At 64.5% G+C, this 17,001-nt stretch overlaps 1 protein-coding gene across 1 annotated transcript in view; it reads left to right on the forward strand.

Moving 5' to 3' along the window:
• The window catches only part of LOC137467539 (chromodomain-helicase-DNA-binding protein 3-like), a gene marked incomplete at its 5' end in the record, with an annotated part of 53,249 nt that overhangs the window by 21,576 nt on the left and 14,672 nt on the right, over positions 1-17,001 (forward strand). Inside the window, 13 exon segments of the mRNA XM_068179026.1 lie at positions 935-1,056; positions 2,107-2,280; positions 2,373-2,514; positions 3,200-3,331; positions 4,066-4,183; positions 5,594-5,718; positions 7,193-7,424; positions 8,154-8,320; positions 9,403-9,580; positions 10,926-10,991; positions 11,768-11,853; positions 14,141-14,274; positions 15,220-15,364. Coding sequence (XP_068035127.1) covers positions 935-1,056; positions 2,107-2,280; positions 2,373-2,514; positions 3,200-3,331; positions 4,066-4,183; positions 5,594-5,718; positions 7,193-7,424; positions 8,154-8,320; positions 9,403-9,580; positions 10,926-10,991; positions 11,768-11,853; positions 14,141-14,274; positions 15,220-15,364 — 1,821 coding nt within the window.

Below are 17,001 nucleotides of genomic sequence, written 5' to 3' on the forward strand. Positions count from 1 at the left end.
GGGTGCCCAGGTGGATTTGGGGTGCCCAGGAGGGTTCGGGGTGCCCGGGTGGATTTTGGGGTGCCCGGGAGGATTTTGGGGTGCCCAGGTGGATTTTGGGGTGCCCAGGTGGATTTGGGGTGCCCGGATGGGAGGATCAGGGGTGCCCAGCAGGGTTCGGGGTGCCCGGGTGGATTTTGGGGTCTGAGGGGGAATCAGGGCTGTCCCAGGTGGATTTGGGGTGCCCGGATGGGGGGATCAGGGGTGCCCAGGAGGGTTCAGGGTGCCCGGGTGGATTTTGGGGTGCCCGGGTGGATTTTGGGGTGCCCAGGTGGATTTGGGGTGCCCGGATGGGGGGATCAGGGGTGCCCAGGAGGGTTCGGGGTGCCCGGATGAGAGGATCAGGGCTGTCCCGCTGGGTTCGGGGTGCCCGGGTGGATTTTGGGGTGCCCGGGTGGATTTTGGGGTGCCCAGGTGGATTTGGGGTGCCCGGATGGGGAGGTCAGGGGTGCCCAGGTGGATTTGGGGTGCCCAGGTGGATTTGGGGTGCCCGGGTGGGGGGATCAGGGGTGCCCAGGAGGGTTCGGGGTGCCCAGATGGGGGGATCAGGGGTGCCCAGCAGGGTTCGGGGTGCTTGGGTGGATTTTGGGGTGCCCAGGTGGATTTTGGGGTGCCCAGGTGGATTCAGGGTGCCCGGGTGGGGGGATCAGGGGTGCCCAGGAGAGTTCGGGGTGCCCGGGTGGATTTTGGGGTCTGAGGGGGGATCAGGGCTGTCCCAGGTGGATTCGGGGTGCCCGGATGGGGGGATCAGGGGTGCCCAGGAGGGTTCGGGGTGCCCGGGTGGATTTTGGGGTGCCCAGGAGGGTTCGGGGTGCCCGGATGGGAGGATCAGGGGTGCCCAGCAGGGTTCGGGGTGCCCGGGTGGATTTTGGGGTCTGAGGCCGTGTCCCCGCAGTTTTTCCGGGTGCTGAACGGGTACAAGATCGAGCACAAGCTGCTGCTCACGGGGACGCCGCTGCAGAACAACCTGGAGGAGCTCTTCCACCTGCTCAACTTCCTCACGCCCGAGCGCTTCAAGTGCGTCCCCTGTGCCACCTGCTGTGCCACCTGTGCCACCTCCTGCGTCCCCTGTGTCCCCTGTGTCACCTCCTGTGTGCCCTGTGCCACCTCCTGTGCCACCTGTGCCACCTCCTGCGTCCCCTGTGCCCCCTGTGCCACCTCCTGTGTCCCCTGTGTCACCTCCTGTGTCCCCTGTGTCCCCTGTGTCACCTCCTGTGTGCCCTGTGCCACCTGCTGTGTCACCTCCTGTGTCACCTCCTGTGTCACCTCCTGTGTGCCCTGTGCCACCTCCTGTGTCCCCTGTGTCCCCTGTGCCACCTCTTGTATCCCCTGTGGCACCTCCTGTGTCCCATGTGTCACCTGTGTCCCCTGTGCCACCTGCTGTGTCCCGTGTCCCCTGTGCCACCTGTGCCACCTCCTGTGTCCCCTGTGCCACCTTCTGTGTCCCCTGTGCCACCTCCTGTGTCACCTCCTGTGTGCCCTGTGCCACCTGTGCCACCTGCTGTGCCACCTGCGTCCCCTGTGTCACCTCCTGCGTCCCCTGTGCCACCTGTGTCACCTCCTGTGTCCCCTGTGTCACCTCCTGTGTCCCCTGTGCCACCTGCTGTGTCCCCTGTGTCCCCTGTGCCACCTGTGCCACCTCCTGTGTCCCCTGTGTCACCTCCTGTGTCACCTCCTGTGTCCCCTGTGCCACCTGTGTCACCTCCTGTGTCCCCTGTGCCACCTGTGTCACCTCCTGTGTCACCTGTGTCACCTGCTGTGTCCCCTGTGCCACCTCCTGTGTGCCCTGTGCCACCTGTGTCACCTCCTGTGTCCCCTGTGCCACCTGTGCCACCTCCTGTGTCCCCTGTGCCACCTGTTTCACCTCCTGTGTCCCCTGTGCCACCTGCTGTGTCCCCTGTGCCACCTGTGCCACCTCCTGTGTTCCCTGTGCCACCTCCTGTGTGCCCTGTGTCACCTGCTGTCCCACCAAATCCTGGTGTCCCCGTGTCCCCAGTAACCTTGGGGGTTCCTGTGTCCCCTCCCTGTCCCCACTCTGACCCTGTCCCCGTGTCCCCGTGTCCCCAGTAACCTGGAGGGGTTCCTGGAGGAGTTTGCTGACATCTCCAAGGAGGACCAGATCAAGAAGCTCCACGACCTGCTGGGCCCCCACATGCTGCGGCGCCTCAAGGCCGACGTCTTCAAGAACATGCCGGCCAAGACGGAGCTGATCGTGCGCGTGGAGCTCAGCCCCATGCAGAAGTAGGCCGCTGTCCCCTCCCCGCGGGGCTGTCCCCAGCCCTGCCACCGCCGCGGTGTCCCCAGAGCGGCCGGTGGCACCGCTGTCCCCGCAGGAAGTACTACAAGTACATCCTGACACGGAACTTCGAGGCGCTGAACTCGCGGGGCGGGGGGAACCAGGTGTCGCTGCTCAACATCATGATGGACCTCAAGAAGTGCTGCAACCACCCCTACCTGTTCCCCGTGGCCGCCATGGTGGGGACACGGGGACACCGGGGACACCGGGGGGTGTGGGGGAAGTTTGAGGGGTGGAGGGTTCTGGGACACGGGGACACGGAGGGATGTGGGGACAAGAAGGGGTTGGAGTGACACGGCAGGGACACAGGGACGTGGGGTGGAGGAGCACGGGACATGGAGATCGTGGGGGGGACACGTGTCCCTGTGGGTGACCTGGTGGTGTCCCCGTGGGTGACATGTCGGTGTCCACCATGGGTGTCCACCATGGGTGACCTGGTGGTGTCCACCATGGGTGACCTGGTGTTGTCCACCATGGGTGACCTGGTGGTGTCCACCATGGGTGACCTGGTGGTGTCCACCATGGGTGACCTGGTGGTGTCCACCATGGGTGACCTGGTGGTGTCCACCATGGGTGTCCACCATGGGTGACCTGGTGGTGTCCACCATGGGTGACCTGGCGGTGTCCACCATGGGTGCCCCGGCGGTGTCCCCATTGGTGACCCGGCGGAGTCCACCATGGGTGACCTGATGGTGTCCACCATGGGTGACCTGGCGGTGTCCACCATGGGTGACCCAGTGGTGTCCACCATGGGTGACCTGGCGGTGTCCACCATGGGTGACCTGGTGGTGTCCACCATGGGTGTCCACCATGGGTGCCCCAGCCATGTCCCCGTTGGTGACCCGGTGATGTCCCTGTCCCCAGGAGTCCCCGAAGCTGCCGAGCGGCGCCTACGAGGGCGGGGCCCTGATCAAGGCCTCGGGGAAGCTGCTGCTGCTGCAGAAGATGCTGCGCAAGCTGAAGGAGCAGAACCACCGCGTGCTCATCTTCTCCCAGGTGGGACCCCCAAAACACCCCCAAAACACCCCAAAATATCCCAGAAATACCCCAGAACCGCCCCCAGGACCCCCGCGTGCTCATCTTCTCCCAGAAACACCCCAAAATATCCCAAATTATCCCCAAAACCACCCAAAATCTCTACAGAACCACCGCGTGCTCATCTTCTCCCAGGTGGGACCCCAAAACACTCCAAAATATCCCCGAAATACCCCAGAACCGCCCCCAGGACCACCGCGTGCTCATCTTCTCCCAAAACCACCCCAAAATATCCCAAATTATCCCCAAAACCACCCAAAATCTCTACAGAACCACCGCGTGCTCACCTTCTCCCAGGTGGGACCCCAAAATCCCCCCAGTCTGCCCAGTATGGGCTGTCCCAGCACCCCCAGTCCCTCCCAGTCCATCCCAGTCCCTCCCAGTCCCTCCCAGTCCATCCCAGTGTGCCCAGCGCGGGCTCCCAGTCCCACCCAGTCTCTCCCAGTCTCTCCCAGTCCATCCCAGTCCATCCCAGTCCATCCCAGTCCCTCCCAGTCCATCCCAGTCCATCCCAATCCATCCCAGTCCATCCCAGTGTGCCCAGTGCAGGCTCCCAGTCCCACCCAGTCTCTCCCAGTCCCTCCCAGTCCCTCCCAGTCCCTCCCAGTCTCTCCCAGTCCATCCCAGTCCATCCCAGTCCCTCCCAGTCCATCCCAGTCCCTCCCAGTCGCTCCCAGTCTGACCAGTACGCGCAGATGACGAAGATGCTGGACCTGCTGGAGGATTTCCTGGACTACGAGGGCTACAAGTACGAGCGCATCGACGGCGGCATCACCGGGGCGCTGCGGCAAGAGGCCATCGACCGCTTCAACGGTAGGGACAGGGCACAGGGGACAGGGGACGGGGGACGGGGGACGGGGACAGGGACAGGGGATGGGGACAGGGGACGGGGACAGGGACGGGGATGGGGACAGGGACGGGGATGGGGACAGGGAATGGGGACAGGGACAGGGACAGGGGACGGGGACAGGGCACAGGGGACAGGGGACGGGGGACGGGGGACGGGGGACAGGGACGGGGACAGGGGATGGGGACAGGGATGGGGATGGGGACAGGGGACGGGGATGGGGACAGGGACAGGAATGGGGACAGGGGACAGGGACAGGGGATGGGGACAGGGGACAGGGCACAGGGGACAGGGGACGGGGATGGGGACAGGGACAGGGGATGGGGACAGGGGATGGGGACAGGGATGGGGACGGGGACAGGGAACAGGGATGGGGACAGGGATGGGGATGGGGACGGGACGGGGATGGGGACGGGGACAGGGCACAGGGGACGGGGACAGAGGACAGGGGATGGGGACAGGGACAGGAATGGGGACAGGGGACAGGGACAGGGGATGGGGACAGGGGACAGGGCACAGGGGACAGGGGACGGGGATGGGGACAGGGACAGGGGATGGGGACAGGGGATGGGGACAGGGATGGGGACGGGGACAGGGAACAGGGATGGGGACAGGGATGGGGATGGGGACGGGACGGGGATGGGGACGGGGACAGGGCACAGGGGACGGGGACAGAGGACAGGGGATGGGGACAGGGACAGGAATGGGGACAGGGGACGGGGATGGGGACAGGGATCAGGGGACAGGGAGAGGGATGGGGACAGGGGACAGGGACGGGGATGGGGACAGGGATGGGGATGGGGACGGGGGACAGGGACAGGGGATGGGGACAGGGACAGGGAACAGGGATGGGGACAGGGATGGGGACAGGGACAGGGGACAGGGACAGGGGATGGGCACAGGGGACAGGGGACAGGGACAGGGGACGGGGGACAGGGATGGGGACAGGGATGGGGACAGGGATGGGGACAGGGGACAGGGACAGGGGACAGGGATGGGGACAGGGATGGGGACAGGGGACAGGGATGGGGACAGGGATGGGGACAGGGGACAGGGATGGGGATGGGGACAGGGATGGGGACAGGGCTGGGGACGGGGACGGGTGGGGACAGGGGATGGGGATGGGGACAGGGACAGGGATGGGGACAGGGGATGGGACAGGGACAAGGACAGGGGATGGGGACAGAGGACAGGGACAGGGATGGGGACAGGTGTCCTGGGGCATTCAGGTGTTTTTGGGGTGAATTTGGGGTGTTTTGGGTCCGTCTCTGACGCCGGGGGGGCAGCGCCGGGGGCGCAGCAGTGAGGGTGGGTTTGGGGTGTTTTTGGGGTGAATTTGGGGCGTTTTGGGTCCGTCTCTGACGCCGGGGGGGCAGCGCCGGGGGCGCAGCAGTTCTGTTTCCTGCTGTCGACGCGGGCCGGGGGCCTCGGCATCAACCTGGCGACGGCCGACACCGTGGTCATCTTCGACTCGGACTGGAACCCCCACAACGACATCCAGGTGGGCACCGGGCACCTGGACAGTGTCACCTGGCCAGTGCCATCCCCAGCACCTGGTACCTGCACAGTGTCACCTGGCCAGTGCCATCCCCAGCACCTGGACAGTGTCACCTGGCCAGTGCCATCCCCTGGCACCTGCACAGTGTCACCTGGCCAGTGCCATCCCCAGCACCTGGACAGTGTCACCTGGCCAGTGCCATCCCCAGCACCTGCACAGTGTCACCTGGCCAGTGCCATCCCCGGCACCTGCACAGTGTCACCTGGCCAGTGCCATCCCCTGGCACCTGGACAGTGTCACCTGGCCAGTGCCATCCCCAGCACCTGGACAGTGTCACCTGGCCAGTGCCATCCCCTGGCACCTGGACAGTGTCACCTGGCCAGTGCCATCCCCAGCACCTGCACAGTGTCACCTGGCCAGTGCCATCCCCTGGCACCTGGACAGTGTCACCTGGCCAGTGCCATCCCCGGCACCTGCACAGTGTCACCTGGCCAGTGCCATCCCCTGGCACCTGGACAGTGTCACCTGGCCAGTGCCATCCCCAGCACCTGGACAGTGTCACCTGGCCAGTGCCATCCCCTGGCACCTGGACAGTGTCACCTGGCCAGTGCCATCCCCCGGCACCTGCACAGTGTCACCTGGCCAGTGCCATCCCCTGGCACCTGGACAGTGTCACCTGGCCAGTGCCATCCCCCGGCACCTGCACAGTGTCACCTGGCCAGTGCCATCCCCCAGCACCTGCACAGTGTCACCTGGCCAGTGCCATCCCCTGGCACCTGCACAGTGTCACCTGGCCAGTGCCACCCCCCCGCACCGGGCACCTGGCCCGTGTCACCTGCTCAGCCATGTCACCTGTGCAGTGTCACCCTCCCTAGCTCCGTGTCTCCCCTGATTGCCAAGTCCCTGAGGTGTCCCCACGATGTCCCCACGATGTCCCCACGATGTCCCCACGATGTCCCCATCCCCACAGGCCTTCGGCGGGGCTCACAACATCAGCCACAGTGTCCTCCCACGTCCCTGACGTGTCCCTGGCGTGTCCCCATCCCATCTGACATGTCCCTGATGTGTCCCCACCATGTCCCCACAATGTCCCCGTCCTCTCAGGCCTTCAGCCTCGCTCACCGCCTCAGCCAGTGTGTCCCCTCATGTCCCTGGGGTGTCCCTGGGGTGTCTCCACCATGTCCCCACCATGTCCCCACAATGTCCCCACCATGTCCCCACAATGTCCCCGTCCTCTCAGGCCTTCAGCCGCGCTCACCGCCTCGGCCAGGGTGTCCCCTCCTGTCCCTGGGGTGACCCTGGTGTGTCCCCATCCCATCTGACCTGTCCCTGGGGTGTCCCCACCGTGTCCCCACAATGTCCCCGTCCTCTCAGGCCTTCAGCCTCGCTCACCGCCTCAGCCAGTGTGTCCCCTCATGTCCCTGGGGTGTCCCTGGGGTGTCCCCACCGTGTCCCCACAATGTCCCCTCCCTCTCAGGCCTTCAGCCGCGCTCACCGCATCGGCCAGGCCAACAAGGTGATGATTTACCGCTTCGTGACGCGGGCCTCGGTGGAGGAGCGGATCACGCAGGTGGCCAAGCGCAAGATGATGCTGACGCACCTGGTGGTGCGCCCGGGGCTGGGCTCCAAGGCCGGCTCCATGTCCAAGCAGGAGCTCGACGACATCCTCAAGTTCGGCACCGAGGAGCTCTTCAAGGACGAGAACGAGGGTGGGCCCCGCGTGGGGCTGGGCTGGGCTGGGTCGTGTTCGGTCATGTTGGGTTGGACTGGGTCCTACTGGGTTGTGTTGGGTTGGACTGGGCTGGGCTGGGCTGGGCTGGGTTGGGCCATGTCGGGTGGACTGGGCCATGTTGGGCTGGACTGGGTCAAGTTGGACCATGTTGGGTTGGACTGGGTCAAGTTGGACCATGTTGGGTTGGACTGGGCTGGACTGGGCCATGTTGGGCTGGACTGGGTCAAGTTAGACCATGTTGGGTTGGACTGGGCTGGACTGGGCCATGTTGGGCTGGACTGGGTCAAGTTGGACCATGTTGGGTTGGACTGGGCCATCTTGGGTTGGACTGGGTCAAGTTGGACCATGTTGGGTTGGACTGGGCCATCTTGGGTTGGACTGGGCCATGTTGGGCCCTGCTGGGCTGGACTGGGCCATGTTGGGCTGGACTGGGTCAAGTTGGACCATGTTGGGTTGGACTGGGCCATGTTGGGCTGGACTGGGTTGGACTGGGCCATGTTGGGCTGGACTGGGTCAAGTTGGACCATGTTGGGTTGGACTGGGCTGGACTGGGGCCATGTTGAGCCACGTTGGCCAAGCCATGTCACATCACCTTGGGGCGTGACAAAGCCGTGTCGGGCCACGTCGGGGTGTGACAAAGCCGTGTCACATCACCTTGGAGCGCGTCTGGCCGTGTCCCGGCGCGTCACACGGCGTGGCCGCGCAGGGGACAACAAGGAGGAGGACAGCAGCGTCATCCACTACGACAACGAGGCCATCGCGCGGCTGCTGGACCGCAACCAGGACGCCACCGACGACGCCGACGTGCAGAACATGAACGAGTACCTGAGCTCCTTCAAGGTGGCCCAGTACGTCGTCAGGGAGGAGGACAAGGTGTGCTGGGGACAGCGGGGGACACCGGGGGACACGGGCATGGCAGAGCTGGGGAGCCTGGAGGAGATGGAGAGAGGAGATGTTGGGCAGGTGGAGGACGTGGGGACGTTGGAGATGGTGGAGGTGGCAGCGATGGGGACAGTGGGATTATGGAGTTGGGGACCCTGGAGAGGATGGCGATGATGGAGATGATGGGGACAGTGGAGATGAAGATAATGGGACAGCGGAGATGGGGATGATGATGATGAGGATGGTGATGATCAAGATGGGGATGGTGATGATGATGGTGGAGATGATTGAGATGATGGAGATGATAAAGGGAATGGTGGAGATGATCAAGATGATGATGTTGATGATGATGGGAATGGTGGAAATGATGGAAATGATGATGATGATGGAGATGATGAGGATGGTGGAGATGATGAGGATGGTGGAGATGATGGTGATGATGGAGATGACGATGAGGAGGATGGTGGAGATGATGGTGATGATGGAGATGACGACAATCATGATGATGATGGAGATGAGGATGAGGAGGAGGATGGTGGAGATGGTGGAGATGAGATGATGGAGATGATGATGATGGAGATGAGGATGGTGGAGATGATGGTGATGATGGAGATGACGATGAGGAGGAGGATGGTGGAGATGAGATGATGGAGATGATGAAGATGATTATGGTGGAGACGAGGATGGTGGAGATGATGGTGATGATGGAGATGAGGATGAGGAGGAGGATGGTGGAGATGGTGGAGATGAGATGATGGAGATGAGGATGGTGGAGATGATGGTGATGATGGAGATGACGATGAGGAGGAGGATGGTGGAGATGATGGTGATGATGGAGATGATGGAGATGATGATGATGATGATGGAGATGAGGATGGTGGAGATGATGGTGATGATGGAGATGACGATGAGGAGGAGGATGGTGGAGATGATGGTGATGATGGAGATGACGATAATGACGATGATGATGCTGGAGACACCAAGGACAGGGACACGGCTGCCGGGCACGCCGTCCCCAGCGCCGACCCCGTGTGACCCCTGGGTGACCCCGGGTGACCCCGAGTGTCCGGCAGATCGAGGAGATCGAGCGGGAGATCATCAAGCAGGAGGAGAACGTGGACCCCGACTACTGGGAGAAGCTGCTGCGGCACCACTACGAGCAGCAGCAGGAGGACCTGGCCCGCAACCTGGGCAAGGGCAAGCGCGTGCGCAAGCAGGTCAACTACAACGACGCGGCCCAGGAGGACCAAGGTGGGCACTGGGAGGGACTGGGAGGGACTGGGATGGCACTGGGAGGGACTGGGAGGGACTGGGATGGAACTGGGAGGGACTGGGATGGAACCTGGGCAGGGGCAAGCGCGTGCGCAAGCAGGTCAACTACAACGACGCGGCCCAGGAGGACCAAGGTGGGCACTGGGAGGGACTGGGATGGCACTGGGAGGGACTGGGATGGCACTGGGAGGGACTGGGAGGGACTGGGATGGAACCTGGGCAGGGGCAAGCGCGTGCGCAAGCGGGGCAACTACAACGACGCGGCCCAGGAGGACCAAGGTGGGCACTGGGAGGGACTGGGATGGCACTGGGAGGGACTGGGAGGGACTGGGATGGGACTGGGAGGGACTGGGATGGAAACTGGGCAGGGGCAAGCGCGTGCGCAAGCGGGGCAACTACAACGGCGTGGCCCAGGAGGACCAAGGTGGGCACTGGGAGGGACTGGGATGGCACTGGGAGGGACTGGGATGGAACTGGGAGGGACTGGGAGGGACTGGGATGGAACCTGGGCAGGGGCAAGCGCGTGCGCAAGCGGGGCAACTACAACGACGCGGCCCAGGAGGACCAAGGTGGGCACTGGGAGGGACTGGGATGGGACTGGGATGGCACTGGGAGGGACTGGGATGGAACTGGGAGGGACTGGGAGGGACTGGGATGGGACTGGGAGGGACTGGGATGGAAACTGGGCAGGGGCAAGCGCATGCGCAAGCGGGGCAACTACAGCGACGCGGCCCAGGAGGACCAAGGTGGGCACTGGGAGGGACTGGGATGGAACTGGGAGGGACTGGGATGGAACTGGGAGGGACTGGGATGGACTGGGAGGGACTGGGATGGCACTGGGAGGGACTGGGATGGAACCTGGGCAAGGGCAAGCACGTGAGCAAGTGGGGCAACTACAACAACGCGGCCCAGGAGGACCAAGGTGGGCACTGGGAGGGACTGGGATGGGACTGGGATGGCACTGGGAGGGACTGGGATGGAACTGGGAGGGACTGGGATGGAACCTGGGCAGGGGCAAGCACGTGCGCAAGCGGGGCAACTACAACGATGCGGCCCAGGAGGACCAAGGTGGGCACTGGGAGGGACTGGGGCACACTGGGATGGCACTGGGAGGGACTGGGATGGAACTGGGCAAGGGCAAGCACGTGAGCAAGTGGGGCAACTACAACGACGCGGCCCAGGAGGACCAAGGTGGGCACTGGGAGGGACTGGGATGGAACTGGGAGGGACTGGGACGGCACTGGGAGGGACTGGGATGGAACTGGGAGGGACTGGGACCCACCGGGGTGGCCGTGAGTGTCCCCAGCGCTGCCGTGTCCCCCAGACAACCAGTCCGAGTACTCGGTGGGCTCCGAGGAGGAGGACGAGGACTTCGACGAGCGGCCCGAGGGTGAGTGGCCCCAAGAGGGGTCAGGGTGGCCCCAGGGTGGGGTCAGGGTGCCATGGGGGGGTCAGGGTGTCCCCAAGGGGGGGTCAGGGTGCCATGGGGGGGTCAGGGTGCCATGGTGGGGGTCAGGGTGTCTCCAGGGTGGGGTCAGGGTGCCATGGTGGGGATCAGGTTGCCATGGGGGGGTCAGGGTGTCCCCAAGGGGGGGTCAGGGTGCCATGGGGGGGTCAGGGTGTCCCCAAGGGGGGGTCAGGGTGTCCCCAGGGTGGGGTCAGGGTGTCCCCAAGGGGGGGTCAGGGTGTCCCCAGGGTGGGGTCAGGTTGCCATGGGGGGGTCAGGGTGCCATGGTGGGGGTCAGGGTGTCCCTAAGGAGGGGTCAGGGTGTCTCCAGGGTGGTGTCAGGGTGCCATGGGGGGGTCAGGGTGTCCCCAAGGGGGGGTCAGGGTGTCTCCAGGGTGGGGTCAGGGTGTCCCTAAGGAGGGGTCAGGGTGCCATGGTGGGAATCAGGGTGCCATGGGGGGGTCAGGGTGTCCCCAAGGGGGGGTCAGGGTGTCCCCATGGGAGGGTCAGGGTGTCTCCAGGGTGGGGTCAGGGTGTCCCTAAGGAGGGGTCAGGGTGTCTCCAGGGTGGGGTCAGGGTGCCATGGTGGGGATCAGGGTGTCTCCAGGGTGGGGTCAGGGTGCCATGGTGGGGATCAAGGTGCCATGGGGGGGTCAGGGTGTCCCCAAGGGGGGGTCAGGGTGCCATGGTGGGGGGTGCTGACCCCTCCCCTCCCCCAGGCCGGCGTCAGTCCAAGCGGCAGCTGCGGAACGAGAAGGACAAACCCCTCCCCCCACTGCTGGCCCGGGTGGGCGGCAACATCGAGGTGAGGGGACACTGGGGACACCCCGGGGCTCGGGGACGCCCCACGGCCACCGGAGTCACCTCCCGCTGGGGGTCAGGGCGTGCTCGGACACCTGAGTGACCTCTCAGCACCTGGGTGCCCAAATCAGAGGGACAGGGGTCACCTGGACCCCACTGTCCCCCTGTGTGGGGATGAGGCAAGGGGGTCTCCAGACAGCCAGTGTCCCCGATGTCCCCAGTGTCCCCTCGATGTCCCCGATGTCCCCAGTGTCCCCTCGATGTCCCCAGTGTCCCCTCGATGTCCCCAGGTGCTGGGCTTCAACACGACGCCTTCCTCAACGCCCTCATGCACTGGGGGATGATGGCAGGGGGTCCCCTGTTCCCCTGTCCCCAATGTCCCCCATGTCCCCCATGTCCCCCTGACCCCCTGATGTCGAAATGTCCTCGATGTCCCCAATGTCCCCTCGATGTCCCCAGGTGCTGGGCTTCAACACGACGCCTTCCTCAATGCCCTCATGCGCTGGGGGATGATGGCAGGGGGTCCCCTGTTCCCCTGTCCCCCATGTCCCCCATGTCCCCCTGATGTCCCCAATGTCCCCAGTGTCCCCGATGTCCCCAGTGTCCCCTCGATGTCCCCAGGTGCTGGGCTTCAACACGACGCCTTCCTCAACGCCCTCATGCGCTGGGCGTTTACGTCAGTGGGTCCCCTGTCCCCTGTGTCCCCCTGACCCCCTGATGTCCCCAGTGTCCCCTTGATGTCCCCAATGTCCCCTCGATGTCCCCAGTGTCCCCTCGATGTCCCCAGGTGCTGGGCTTCAACACGACGCCTTCCTCAACGCCCTCATGCGCTGGGCGTTTACGTCAGTGGGTCCCCTGTCCCCTGTGTCCCCCTGACCCCCTGATGTCCCCAGTGTCCCCTGGATGTCCCCGATGTCCCCGATGTCCCCAGTGTCCCCTCGATGTCCCCAGGTGCTGGGCTTCAACACGACACCTTCCTCAATGCCCTCATGTGCTGGGGGATGATGGCAGGGGGTCCCCTGTTCCCCTGTCCCCAATGTCCCCCATGTCCCCCATGTCCCCCTGACCCCCTGATGTCGAAATGTCCTCGATGTCCCCAATGTCCCCTCGATGTCCCCAGGTGCTGGGCTTCAACACGACGCCTTCCTCAATGCCCTCATGCGCTGGGGGATGATGGCAGGGGGTCCCCTGTTCCCCTGTCCCCCATGTCCCCCATGTCCCCCTGATGTCCCCAATGTCCCCAATGTCCCATCGATGTCCCCAGTGTCCCCTCGATGTCCCCAGGTGCTGGGCTTCAACACGACGCCTTCCTCAACGCCCTCATGCGCTGGGGGATGATGGCAGGGGGTCCCCTGTTCCCCTGTCCCCAATGTCCCCCATGTCCCCCATGTCCCCCTGACCCCCTGATGTCGAAATGTCCTCGATGTCCCCAATGTCCCCTCGATGTCCCCAGGTGCTGGGCTTCAACACGACGCCTTCCTCAATGCCCTCATGCGCTGGGGGATGATGGCAGGGGGTCCCCTGTTCCCCTGTCCCCCATGTCCCCCATGTCCCCCTGATGTCCCCAATGTCCCCAATGTCCCATCGATGTCCCCAGTGTCCCCTCGATGTCCCCAGGTGCTGGGCTTCAACACGACGCCTTCCTCAACGCCCTCATGCGCTGGGGGATGATGGCAGGGGGTCCCCTGTTCCCCTGTCCCCCATGTCCCCCATGTCCCCCTGATGTCCCCAATGTCCCCAATGTCCCATCGATGTCCCCAGTGTCCCCTCGATGTCCCCAGGTGCTGGGCTTCAACACGACGCCTTCCTCAACGCCCTCATGCGCTGGGGGATGATGGCAGGGGGTCCCCTGTTCCCCTGTCCCCAATGTCCCCCATGTCCCCCTGACCCCCTGATGTCCCCAATGTCCTCGATGTCCCCAGTGTCCCCTCGATGTCCCCAGGTGCTGGGCTTCAACACGACACCTTCCTCAACGCCCTCATGCGCTGGGCGTTTACGTCAGTGGGTCCCCTGTCCCCTGTGTCCCCCTGTGTCCCCCTGACCCCCTGATGTCCCCTTGATGTCCCCGATGTCCCCTTGATGTCCCCGATGTCCCCGATGTCCCCAATGTCCCCTCGATGTCCCCAGGTGCTAGGCTTCAACACGACGCCTTCCTCAACGCCCTCATGCGCTGGGCGTTTACGTCAGTGGGTCCCCTGACCCCTGTGTCCCCCTGACCCCCTGATGTCCCCAGTGTCCCCTTGATGTCCCCAATGTCCCCGATGTCCCCAATGTCCCCTCGATGTCCCCAGGTGCTGGGCTTCAACACGAGGCAGCGCAAGGCCTTCCTGAACGCCGTCATGCGCTGGGGGATGCCCCCCCAGGACGCCTTCACGTCCCAGTGGCTCGTGCGGGACCTGCGGGGCAAAACCGAGAAGGAGTTCAAGTAGGTGACAACGGGGACAGCTGGGGACACCAGGGAGGGGCGGTGGCACTGGGGAGGGGCGGTGGTGTCAAGGGCAGGTGGTGGCATCAAGGATGGGTGGTGGCATCAAGGATGGGTGGTGGCATCAGTGGCAAATGGTGGCATCAAGGACAGGCAGTGGCATCAAGGATGGGTGGTGGCATCAAGGATGGGTGGTGGCATCAGTGGCAAATGGTGGCATCAAGGATGAGTGGTGGCATCAAGGATGGGTGGTGGCATCAGTGGCAAGTGGTGGCATCAGGAGCAGGCGGTGGCACCAGGGACAGGTGGTGGCGGAGTAGCGAGGTGTCCGTGTGTCCCCATGCCCTTTGTCCTCGTGCGTCCCCATGTCCTCCGTGTCCTTTTGTCCCCATGTCCCTATTGTCCCCGTGTCCCCTCATCTTCCCGTGTGTCCCAGTGCCCTCCGTTGTCCCATGTCCCCCGGTGTCCCCCGATGTCCCCGTGCCACGTGATGAGCCCTTACTCAGCCGAGCGCCGTCACTGTCGGTGTTCCTGGGGACCGGACGAGGCCGTGTCCCCCTCAGCCCGACACAAAGCCACCCCCGATGTCCCCGTGTCCCCTCGGGGGGCCGGGTGTGGCCCAGGGAACGCCAGAGCGGTGGCAGGTCCCTGCCGTGACCGGCACAGCCCCCACGGGCGCCGTGACGAGGGGACGGGCTGATGGTGCGGGGACATCAGGGACACTGGGGACATCGGGGACACTGGGGACAGGATTTATGGGGACAAGGGACCTTGAGGACAAAGACCCTGGGGTTGTGACCTATGGGGACAGTGACCCCGGGGCGGGGTGTGTGGGTGCGGGGGCGGTGGCACAGGTAGGAGTGGTGACTTGGCGGTGGCACAGGCAGGGGTGGTGGCACAGGCAGGGCTGGTGGCACAGGCGGTGGCCCTGAGCGCTGTCCCCAGGGCCTACGTGTCCCTGTTCATGCGTCACCTGTGCGAGCCGGGCGCCGACGGCTCCGAGACCTTCGCGGACGGCGTCCCCCGGGAGGGGCTGTCCCGGCAGCAGGTGCTGACCCGCATCGGCGTCATGTCCCTCGTCAAGAAAAAGGTACGCGGGGGACACAGCCTGGGGACAGCCTGGGGACATCCCTGGGGACAGGCTGAACACCTGGGGACATCCCTGGGGACAGGCTGAACACCTGGGGACATCCCTGGGGACAGCCGGGGACTGCCTGGGGACAGGGTGAACACCTGGGGACAGCCTGGGGACAGCCTGGGGACATCCCTGGGACAGCCAGGGACTGCCTGGGGACAGGGTGAACACCTGGGGACAGCCTGGGGACACACCTGGGACAGCCAGGGACTGTCCTGGGGACAGGCTGAACACCTGGGGACATCCCCAGGACACCTGGGGACACACCTGGGGACAGCCTGGGGACATCCCTGGGGACAGCCGGGGACTGTCCTGGGGACAGGCTGAACACCTGGGGACATCCCTGGGGACAGCCTGGGGACACCCCTGGGACAGTCTGGGACAGCCAGGGACTGTCCTGGGGACAGGGTGAACACCTGGGGACATCCCCAGGACACCTGGGGACACACCTGGGGACAGCCTGGGGACATCCCTGGGGACAGCCGGGGACTGCCTGGGGACAGGGTGAACACCTGGGGACATCCCTGGGGACAGCCTGGGGACAGCCAGGGACTGCCTGGGGACAGGCTGAACACCTGGGGACATCCCCAGGACACTTGGGGACATCCCCAGGACACCTGGGGACACACCTGGGGACAGCCAGGGACAGCCAGGGACTGCCTGGGGACAGGCTGAACACCTGGGGACAGCCTGGGGACATCCCTGGGGACAGCCTGGGGACACATCTGGGACAGTCTGGGACAGCCAGGGACTGTCCTGGGGACAGGCTGAACACCTGGGGACATCCCCAGGACACTTGGGGACACACCTGGGCACAGCCAGGGACTGCCTGGGGACAGGGTGAACACCTGGGGACATCCCTGGGGACAGCCTGGGGACAGCCTGGGGACAGCCAGGGACTGCCTGGGGACAGGGTGAACACCTGGGGACATCCCCAGGACACCTGGGGACACACCTGGGGACATCCCTGGGGACAGCCTGGGGACAGGCTGAACACCTGGGGACATCCCCAGGACACCTGGGGACACACCTGGGGACAGCCTGGGGACATCCCTGGGGACAGCCTGGGGACACCCTTGGGTCGGTTTTTGGAGTCCCCCCAAGCTGCTCCTCTGGGGGATGTTTTAGGGTCCCTTGGGGAGGTTTCAGGATTTTTTTTTGGGTTGGTTTTTAGGGTCTGGGGGGTTTTTGGGGTGGCTTTTTGGGGTTTTTGGCCCCCCATTGTGTCCCTCCCCAGGTGCAGGAGTGCGAGCACATCAACGGCCGCTGGTCCCTGCCCGAGCTGGGCCCTGGGGGCGTTTTAGGGTCCCTTTTTGGGGTTTTGGGGGTTTTAGGGTCCCTTTTTGGGATTTTTGGGGGTTTTAGGGTCCCTTTTTGGGGTTTTGGGGGTGGGTTTTTGGGGGTTTTAGGGTCCCTTTTTGGGGTTTTTGAGGGTGGGTTTTTGGGGGTTTTAGGGTCCCTTTTTGGGGTTTTGGGGGTGGGTTTTTGGGGGTTTTAGGGTCCCTTTTTGGGGTTTTGGGGGTGGGTTTTTGGGGGTTTTAGGGTCCCTTTTTGGGGTTTTGGGGGTGGGTTTTTGGGGGTTTTAGGGTCCC

The sequence above is a fragment of the Anomalospiza imberbis genome, unplaced genomic scaffold, assembly GCF_031753505.1.
Source record: "Anomalospiza imberbis isolate Cuckoo-Finch-1a 21T00152 unplaced genomic scaffold, ASM3175350v1 scaffold_668, whole genome shotgun sequence".
NCBI classification, from domain to species: domain Eukaryota; kingdom Metazoa; phylum Chordata; class Aves; order Passeriformes; family Viduidae; genus Anomalospiza; species Anomalospiza imberbis.